The following is a 10005-nucleotide window of genomic DNA, read 5'->3' as shown; positions in this document are numbered from 1 at the left end:
TATTTGGTGAATAAAGCAGAAGATGGGCTCTGCACACACAAGAAATCAACAGAGTCAAAAAACATACCGCACTTGGAGAACTGAGCAGGTACAAAACATCCGGACGCAAGCGCACTCCGCCCCCTGTGACCTTTCTCCCCGGAAGCGCTTGCAGCTCTCCGGCGCGAGTGCGCACGCGCGGCCGCCGGGGTCGCTCTGGGGCGCTCTCGAGCGGGGAAGCTAGGGAAGGTTCCGCCTCCGGGGCTGAAAGGCGCCTGCGCCGGCGGGGCTCCGGGCAGGACGCGCATTCTCGCTCCCTCCCTCGCCTGCGCGCGACCGGTGGGCGTGGGAGGAGGCGGGGAACAGGGGAGGGGAGCGAGGGGGCGGGTGTCGCGGGAGGGAAGGAGCGAACCGGGGAGCGTCGTCCTGAAAGGAGTGAAGGCGGCAAAATGGCGGACCGCTTCTCCCGCTTCAACGAGGACCGAGACTTTCAGGTAAACACGGGCGTCGCCGAGGATCCGGGGAAGGCGCTGGCCCGGCCGGAACCTCCTCATCCCCCGCTCCTAGCTCTCCTTCCTTCCCGGCTCTCCTCCGTCTTACGAACCGGCTCGCTCCCCTCCCGCCTCGGATTCCTCCAGGGGCCTCCCAGCTTGAGGGGAGGCCGCATCCAGTCTCGCCCCATATTCTCTTACATTCAGGCCGCCGGGTTTGCGGCTTCGGCCCGGTAGGGCTTCGGGACCCAGCCTGGCCGCTGGGTGAGGGCTGTGCTCCCTTGGGGTCCGCCCGGCCTGGGAGGCGAGGGCTGGCGCCCAGGGGAAAGAGGGCTGGGCTGGGAGGGCTTGGGGCGGGTGTTGCGGAGACCAGGGCTTCGGAACCCCCGTATTTTGCCCGCGCGGCTCTTCTTGGAGTCCTCTTTCTTCTTTCCTCACTATCATAAATAAACCCCTTTCATTGTCTCTCTTCCCATTTCCTCGCCTAGAAAAAGCGTGCCTTCCTTATCAGACGCCTTCTTGGTTAGTCAAACATTGCGATTCCCCTGGGCGTAAATGTTGCTGTTGTCATTAGGCCGTTAATTGGTCTTGGAAAACAGTGAGTTATAGGACTGTGATCGATGGAAGCTTAGCTCCAAATCCTGTCTCGAAAGATTTGTAAGAAGCCTCGTGATAGTGGACTTTCCAAGCGTGTGACAACTAGTGCCAAAAGCTTGATTTTTCTTTCTTCAGTTGCAAATGTTGTATGGAAAAACGTCCTTGTGATGGCAAGCATTATAGAGGAAAAAATAAAGGCCAAATTAGAATAATTCGTCTTTCGGCTGTTTAAAATATCTTCCTGTTGAGCATTGTTGCGGCAGAAATCTCGGTAACTGAAAGGGATTTAGTAGCGAGTGGCTATTTCTAGGGTAAAATACATCCTCAGAGTGTCAAAGACACCGCTGCATTACAACCGCATATCCTGGCAACAGCAACTTGGGTCAGGGGATGAACATCAGAACTGAAGTTTTTATCCCGCTGCAAGTCTTCCTCAGATTAACACGGGAATACAGTAGGTATGTTTCAAAAGGCAGTTTGAAGGGTTTGAATTCCCTGAGATGATTGAGTTGGTAAACAAACAGGTAAAGCACTTAAACCAACACTGTTAACTGTCTAGTGCATAGAACGCTTATGAGAAGTTTTGCAGCAGTAAGGGATCTGAAGGCTGTTGAAAAGCCTTGTGATCATGCGCCTGCTGTGTAGCTGCAGCACAATCTAAGGGTGTTTAAGGAATAATGCAGGTAGGGAAGTTTGAAGCAGTTCATATTAGCCATTTGATCCCTGGGAAAGGTTATTTTTTTAGTGAGTGCCATAAAACATGAGAGGGCTGCAAGATATGTGGGTTTTATTGGTAATTTTTAGAGAGACATGTTGATAACTAAAACCCTCAAGTGCTTTTCAGAGGAGAGCATTTCAAGGTGACCTAATAAAACTGTAAATGGATAATATGGACAATTAAGTTTTGAGGGAAAGTGGCTCTCAGCCACAAATTCAGCAGGCTTAAACAAACAGGGTTTGCAGAGCTTTGAAAGAAGATTTAGAAAACTGGATAGCAGAGTGTGAATGCTGTCACCTGAAAAAATTGAGAAAGCCTCTACCTCTTCAAGTAAGATAACTTTCTCTTCTGATGCTTTAGTTTAGTTTAGTTTAGTCTGATGCTTTAGTTGGGTATACGTAAAACCTGCTTTTGGTTGCTTGACAGTTCTTTGAAGATACTACATATATTTTATTTCCTGCTTTTATGTTGGAATAACCAACTCCTGCTGTATTGGATCAGTCAGGAAAATGTTGGTTTTTTTAAATTCAGAGGTCCTAGCATTATGGGTAAATAGGGTATTGGGAATGAAAACCTTTTAGTTAATTATAAGATGTTAAAACATTTGTAAATTATTGTGCTAACATTTCTAAAAAGCATTCATTTAAAAATACTTAAAATAGTACTTTTTCTGGATGTCTTAATAAAGGGGAAAAATAATAGATTGATTTTCATTAATGATGTCCTTCAACTTAAAGTTAGTGGAGACAAAATGTATTGTAATGGGATGCTCTTGCTTGTAGTATATCTGACGTTTTTCAAGGTTAGGTTATTCAAAATTAAACGTGGCCTCTTTAAGGTTTTAAGTGATAAATGAAGTGAAGCCACTGAGTACACTTGAAAACGAATCCAAAGTAAGTTTCCAAACACAGTGCATGGATCCTATTGCTTTAAACAGATCTTCGTATAGCACTGGAAATTTTTCTGGGCATCTTCTCTGGTAAGTTCTAGATGACTATCATTTTCTTTGCCTTTAATTTGGCACAATAATTTAGAATTGTAGAATTTCACTCTTTGCCGGTTTACCATCAAGTGCAAATTTTGGAGAGTTTGAATGTTGTGTCCTGAACTTAGTATGGAGCCAGAGGTGGGCTCACTGTTAGATTTTGTGAACACCTAAAGTTTCAAAGTTATTTTGTATAATAGAGTGAGGAGCTTAACTGTGGTATGCCACTTGAAGCACTTATGAATATAAAGAGTAATCATTATCAGGGAGATACACTTGAAAACATACATTTTATAACGTCATTATAATAATAAACAGGTACTATTCTACAGGCTTTACGTGTATTATCTCATAATCTTCACAATAACCTTATGAGGTAGGTACATTACTCCTATTTTCAAATGAGGCACCTGAGGTGCAGCAAGTTAAATAACTTGGTCAAGTACACACAGCTGGTAAATGGCAGTGCCTGGATTCAGACTTGGCTTTTTGACTCTTGAACCTGTGCTCATGACCCTTGTCTCTACTGGTGATTGTATGGTTTATATAACTATAATTGAGTCATCAGATGGAGGATAAACTTATAGGTCAGAAAGAATAAATGAGCTTTTTAGAGAGGTGATACTATTACAGTTTTTACTCTGTTCTGTTTTGTCAAGATCTGTTTCTTCTTGGTCTCCCAAGGGCTTCTAGGGAGGCTTCTGGCAGTGATAAATTACACTGTCTCATAGAGGGTATATTGTTAACTGTTGTTTTAGTTTAGACATTCTTTTGTGTAGCCTTTTTAAGTGGTATTTTATTTTTGGAAATCTTTGTGATCTAGGCTGATGTATTTATTTTAAAAAATATTTTAAGAGTTTTACCTACTCCTTTAAGAATCTGACCTCAATTTCTGAATGAGACATGACTTCTGCCTACACGTACCAAATTAAGGCATATTTGTTCACAGATTGAAATGTTACACAAACTAATGGAAAATACATAGTATAATTTACGGTAAAGATGTATTCAACACTTTGAATTACAGGTTCACTAAAGAAAGTTTCTTTGGACAGTGATGTATGGTTAGAAGGTGTTAAGATACACTGCTTAGCACTTAGTGTTGCGCAGCTATTAATGGTGATGTAGCTGAATGCTAGTGAGGAAAGGTTCTTCAGTTTGTGTACCTGCAGGGGACTGGTGATTTAAAGTAGCCTCTCATTCCTTCTTGTTCTGAATGTATTCTGCATTAGATTTCTCATGAAAAGGAGCTATAATAATAGATATAATAGATCAGTGAGTAATAAAGTAATGAGAAACAAATATCTTAAAGGTTGTAATAAAAATATAAAAATTACCCAAGAACTTTTTATAATCTGCGTAAGTAATAATAATGGTAAATAGCAATAAGCAAGTCCTGTATTACTTTCATTTAGTATTTTTGTAGGATTCCTCTTTGTGTTTCATATATGATACCAGGATGTGCCCTTCAGATAATTCTTAGTTGAGATCATTAAGTGAAGAGGTTTATAGTTTTAAAATACTTAGCTCACAGAAAATATACTAATATTTTAAATATACTAAATATTTTAAAATATACTAAATATTAGTATATTTTCTGTGAGGTATTGTGTAAGAGAGTTGGCATTCTAATGCAAGCATACCAGTGATGACACATGGGCAAGTGTTCTAATCTCTGTCTCCTGAGTCTCTCTCCCATCATTTGGAAGAGATGCCACTAGCTATGAAAATCAATGTCAGCTTTACTTGGGATACTGAAACTTATGCAAAATCATTACTATTCCCTTTCCCATACATGTTATGATAGGTGGAAAGGATTGGAACCAAGGCCATACAAATTTCAAAATAGTGATGATGAATTGGCGTGATTCTTAGCAAATGCAAAATTATTGGTCAGAATATTCTTAGGGAATCAAGAGTGACAAAAGTAAGGTTAACGTAAGAGAAGGCTCCCTGGTGGTGATTTGAAGGGTAAAGGGTATATATTTAAGGCAAAAGGCCCTTAAAAACATAACGAGGGGGCCGGCCCCATGGCTTAGTGGTTAAGTGAGTGCGCTCCACTGCTGGCAGCCCGGGTTCGGATCCCGGGCTCGCACCGACGCGCTGCTTCTCTGGCCATGCTGAGGCTGCGTCCCACGTACAGCAACTGGAAGGATGTGCAGCTATGACACACAACTATCTACTGGGGCTTTGGGGGGAAAAATAAATAAATAAAATCTTAAAAAAAAAAAACATAACGAGGAATAACATCACAGAGAAAGACATTTATAAAAAAGTTGCGTTGGAGGGAGAATGGGATTGGGAACAACTGTGATCATAGGGCTTCATGTGATGGTATGCTTATTTATTTATTTTCAAAGTAGGCATGGGAGACCAAGAAGAAACAGGTCTAGACAAATATACTATTAGGTTGATTATTATAGGACTGTTCTAGTACTGTCAAAATTATAAAAAAATAGGTGTCCCTGTTGTATTCTTTCCTTTTATTCTATACGTGTCACACAATTTTCATTAAAGTACTGCAGAAGGATTCTTTTATCACATTTTTTCAGGTCTTTATAAGTTATATAATCAGAACTAAAATTCATGACTTAAAAAAATTTTTAAGCACCTGTATAATTAGCAATCCTGACTGTGCTGCTTCATAGCTAAGATACATTTCCATATAATTTCTATCTATTTGGGTACATGATAAAATGAAAAAAGGACAGTCTTTTCTTGATGTGGTCAAAATTACCATTTTCTGAAAAGAAGTAGCAGAAGTTCATGAGATCTTGAATTATGGATTTGAAACCCATGTAGAGGTTTTGTCTTTGTTCTTGTGATTTAATAAGTTTCTAATATTTTATTAATGAAAATGGATTTCAGCTTGAAGTAGACACCCAGTTCTTGAATTCTGTTAAAATTCCTTCCCTGAAACAACTTGGTGCTTTTGCTTGTATGTCTGGCATTAATTCTCTTTTCATATTAGCATTGCCGTTTAGTATTAAGTGAAAGCTGACTCGTGGTAATTACCAAAGGAATTACAAATGACCACCACAAATACTGAAAGAAGTCATTGATTTGATATTGCAGTGAATACCAGACGATGTTGTAATGATTTTCCAGTTATAAGAAGTGAATTGTCCATTTAACCAAATATGCTTAATGCATATTGTATTAATCATTGCAAAAATTTAAATATACCCAGGCTGAAAGAGAATATACTGTATTGTCATGCTTCCACTAAATAATTTCTTTGGTATTTAACAAATATATTTAGTATTTTGTACCTAATTTAGGATTGTATGGAAGAAAAAGTAGCTAAAGTTGCTTTGGCATTGTACATAGGTTAATAGCACATAATGTTTTAATAAGTGCTATAGATAGTAAGAAATTAAAGTAAGGCCGAAAATAGGAGTTTCCTATTTACCTTAATTCTTCTTTTTAGCAACGATGTTGAGATAAGAGAAATCTTGCATTGTGTGTCACTCAAGCAAGCAGAAAGTATCTTTGTAATGTTACATTTGGTCTCATCTTAGGAGGTTTCAGTTATTTCTTGTCATCCTTGGAACTCTTTGGCAATGACATTGATTTCAAAGAGGAATTTTGATTTATCTCTGTGTTTTATAGAGTTGAAATACAAAACAGCTCTCCAGGTTTAAAGTTGTAATAGAAAAAAAGTCATTGATCATGTTTTGTGACTGACATTTTAAATAATGATTGTTGAAAAAGTCAGTACTCATATCTTAAGGGTCATGTAACATTTTTCCAGTTGCTGAGGGAAGAGCAGCTTAATTTTTCACTCTTTTTGTAGGTAGTACTGATCAAAAATGAAGAAATTAATTTGACACTCTAGGCCTTGACTATAGAAGAATGTAAAACTGATGCTTGTGGATTATATGCTGTAGTGTCAGTAATTTCTCTTGTTGCTGTGAGTAAAGCTAGGAGTAAAAATGTGAGATATCTTAAGAGAAAGGGCAGAAGTGGTTGAAAATTTAATTGATGTGGTACTACTTTAGGGTATCATCTGCACAAGAGATACCAAGGAGTATAATTACCTTGAGAATATTTTCTATTATATAAATTAATTTTTGAGAAGATTGTGAAATAAAACAATATTTGAGTAGTGGTCGTACTAAGAGGTATGTATGAGTGTGTCTGGTGGAGGTTGGTTAAGAAGTGGTATTTTTCAAGGAGCTTTTGTTCTAGATGGAGAGATAACAAAACTAGCAATAATATTTAGTTTATTACTTATAAGACCATCAGTAAATGCAAAACTCTAAGAAAAGGAGAGAACCCTTTAAAGTGGGATGATTAGGTGTGCCTTTGAATGAAGAAATTAGCATTTAAGCTGGATCTTGAAAGATGGGATTGCATCCTTGCAAAGGAAAAGAATGGGAGGCATTCAGTTGGAGAAAATAGCCAGGGCGAAAGTATAGAAGTGCAACAAGCAGAATTGGTTTTTTTTTTTAGGACAATGAATGAATCATTGGGCATAGGGAAGAAGTGAAAGTTAGGGCTATAAAAGTAAGTTTTATTTTGATGCTTTAAGCGGGAATGTACTAGCTATTTAAGGTGGTTAAGCAGGGAGATAGACATCAAAGCAGTTTTTCTTACAGGAAGATTAAGATACAGTTGTGTTAGATGTGCTATACATACAGTTAAAGCTGTGATAACAGGTTTCCATAAACCAGAGTTAATGTGAGAGGGCAAAGGAGTAGAGGGTGTATACAAGGGAGTGATTATAATGATGGACTATGTGATTTTAAGCTTGGTAGGGAGATAAGTGAAGACTTTTGAGGTGGAGAGGTGGGAGAGTAGAGTGAAAAGTTGGATGAATGGATTGTAGGTTCTGATGGGGTTTAAGAATTGTTGGAGTGGAGGTACTAGAGGGAATGAGCTGGTAAAATAGAAGGTTGTGGTTGGAGAGCACAATGGTTAAAATAGATTATGGAAGGGTTGAGATTATTGGTAACGACCATGAGAGTGAAATGGCTCACGTAGAGTGGAGGACAAGATCATTATAGGAAAGGAAGTTAAGGAACTGAGGCACCAGGATGTTCTAAAATCATCTCATCTAACTTGGATACTAGAATGGTAATTAGTGTAGTTGTATACTGTCATGGTTTAATAATTGCCCTTATATACATTCTTGTCTAATTCTTCCAGTAACACAGTGGGGTAAATAGAATAGGTAGTAACTCGGCTTTATAGATGAAGAAACTGAGAGGCAGATAAATTATGTATTTTGCCTAGTACAGAGCTGAGTTTTGAACTTTAATCTTCTGATTTCTTTTGCAGTGGTTTTTCTGCTGTGGTATATAGATTGGCCTCTTTCAAGGAGATGAGTGTTGGTATTGTCTACAGTATGCAAAGCATTGTTTCTCTTTAATACATGGCAGCATTTTCTGGTAGAAAATAGTTGGTATGCTTATCATTAAATATTATATTGTTTTTCCAGAAACATCTGAGTATTATAAGCTTAATTGATTGTGTATGACTTCTTGCTGGCCTTTTCACTGCGTATAGAACTACCAGACAATTTCATTCCATTTCCCAAACATTTATTAAGTGCCCTTTTGTTAGCATGGCATCATAAAAGGATAAGAAAAGAAGAAAAAATCAATCCGTTTTGTTCATTTGTTCCAGTAAAAGAGTAGGTGGGAGAGGAGAATGATACTTCAACTGGATACTGTTAAATTAGGGTACTATACACTTTTCCTTGACTGTTACAGCATCAAAAATCGACTGCTGTGATACTAGTGATGATAATATCACCCACTATTTGTTGAGTATGTATTACATGCCAAGCCCTGTGCCAAGGCATTTTGGAGATATTTAATCTAAGTAACCATCTGAACCAGGGGATGGTATCCCTCATTTTACGGATGAGAAAACTAAGGCTCAGAAATTGAGGCCACACAGTTAGTAAACTCAGAGTTGAACCTTGATCTCTCCTAAAATGTGACTTTTCCTGTGGTTCCTGATTGTCTCAAATATGGATCCAAACTCAACTAACTTGGCTTATAAGATTCTTCAGCATCTGGCGCCATTCTAACAGGTGTATCTCTTTTCTATTCCTCTCATTGTCCTGCCGTCCTGCAGTTTCTATTGTCATCTGGAAATGCTAGGCTCTTTCATTATTATTGTTTTTGTCTATGTTCTTACCTGTCTCAAATTCCTACTACTCATTCTCCAAGACTCAATTTGATGTCATCTCTGACATCTTCCCTAGGCAAAGTTAGTTGCTTCATTTTCTGTGCTCCCACAGCATTTTGGTCATATTTCTATAATAGCACTTTTATTAGTAGTAGTACTAGCTATAGTACAGTGTTTACTGTGTTAGAGACTGTGTTATGCACTAGTATCTCATGTAGTCTCCCAGTGAGGTAGGTTCTATTATTATCTCCATTGTACAAATGAAAAACTTACCCAGTTTGCACCGCTAGGAAGTCGAAGAGGTAGCTTTAAGGTAGTTTGGACCAGTCTCAGCCTTTAACCACTGTGCTGTTCTACTTCTCCTACTTTATACTTGCTTCCTTCTTATAATTTATCTTATCTCACTGGACTTAGAAATCCTTAAATGCAGAGTCTTTCTTGTTTTATTCGTTTTTCTAGTATTGAGTCTCTCTGGCACCTAGAATATTCGAATTAGTGGTTAAGTAAAGGCAAGTATGTGGGAAGAAGAGATTTAGGAGAGTCTGAGAAGAGTGTCCAGACTTGGGGACTCAGCCTCCTGCTGTGCTGTGGATTATCTAGGTTGGAATTATTAGTTTCTGTGACATCCTGTAAAGCCAGGATATTTCAAGTATGGAGGTTGTCAGGGATCTTTTAGCTATGAGTTTCCTTTTGTGTGCCACGTTGTACATATACTTGTTTTTCTGTGGACTAGTGCAGAATTTTTGTCAAACATCTGAATAGAGATCTGTCATACCAGCCGGTGGTAAAAGAAATAATATGCATTGCTGTGGGTCCCAGAGGAATTCTTAACTTTTGCCTCCCTACCTTTTTGAGTGCCTCAAGAATTGTTTGCTGTATTTTGCATGCATTTCTGAAAAAGGTTGATTTCTCCTATGGGGTTTTAAAAAGTTAGTAATTTTTCAGTGTAGTGCTTTTTTGGAAACCAGTCCTTTCTTGTTCTAGTCAAATTATCCCAAAAATTTGATATGCCAAAGAGGTGTACATGTATTGTTAGATGAGTGTGTGATATGCTCATACCTTTGACCCAGTGTAATGTGTTTTCAAGATCTTAG

At 38.6% G+C, this 10005-nt stretch overlaps 1 protein-coding gene across 1 annotated transcript in view; it reads left to right on the top strand.

The window, feature by feature from the left end:
* The first annotated feature begins 365 nt into the window (after positions 1 to 365).
* GPATCH8 (G-patch domain containing 8) overlaps positions 366 to 10005 on the top strand; it is an 84740-nt gene continuing 75100 nt past the window's right edge. The window contains exon 1 of the mRNA XM_058561176.1: positions 366 to 473. Within this exon, the coding sequence (XP_058417159.1) occupies positions 429 to 473 (45 nt within the window). The 5' untranslated portion in view covers positions 366 to 428. The remainder of the gene's footprint in view (positions 474 to 10005) is intronic.

This window comes from Diceros bicornis, chromosome 18 (genome assembly GCF_020826845.1).
Source record: "Diceros bicornis minor isolate mBicDic1 chromosome 18, mDicBic1.mat.cur, whole genome shotgun sequence".
Classification (NCBI taxonomy): Eukaryota; Metazoa; Chordata; class Mammalia; order Perissodactyla; family Rhinocerotidae; genus Diceros; species Diceros bicornis.
This window is presented reverse-complemented; position numbering and strand designations above follow the sequence as displayed.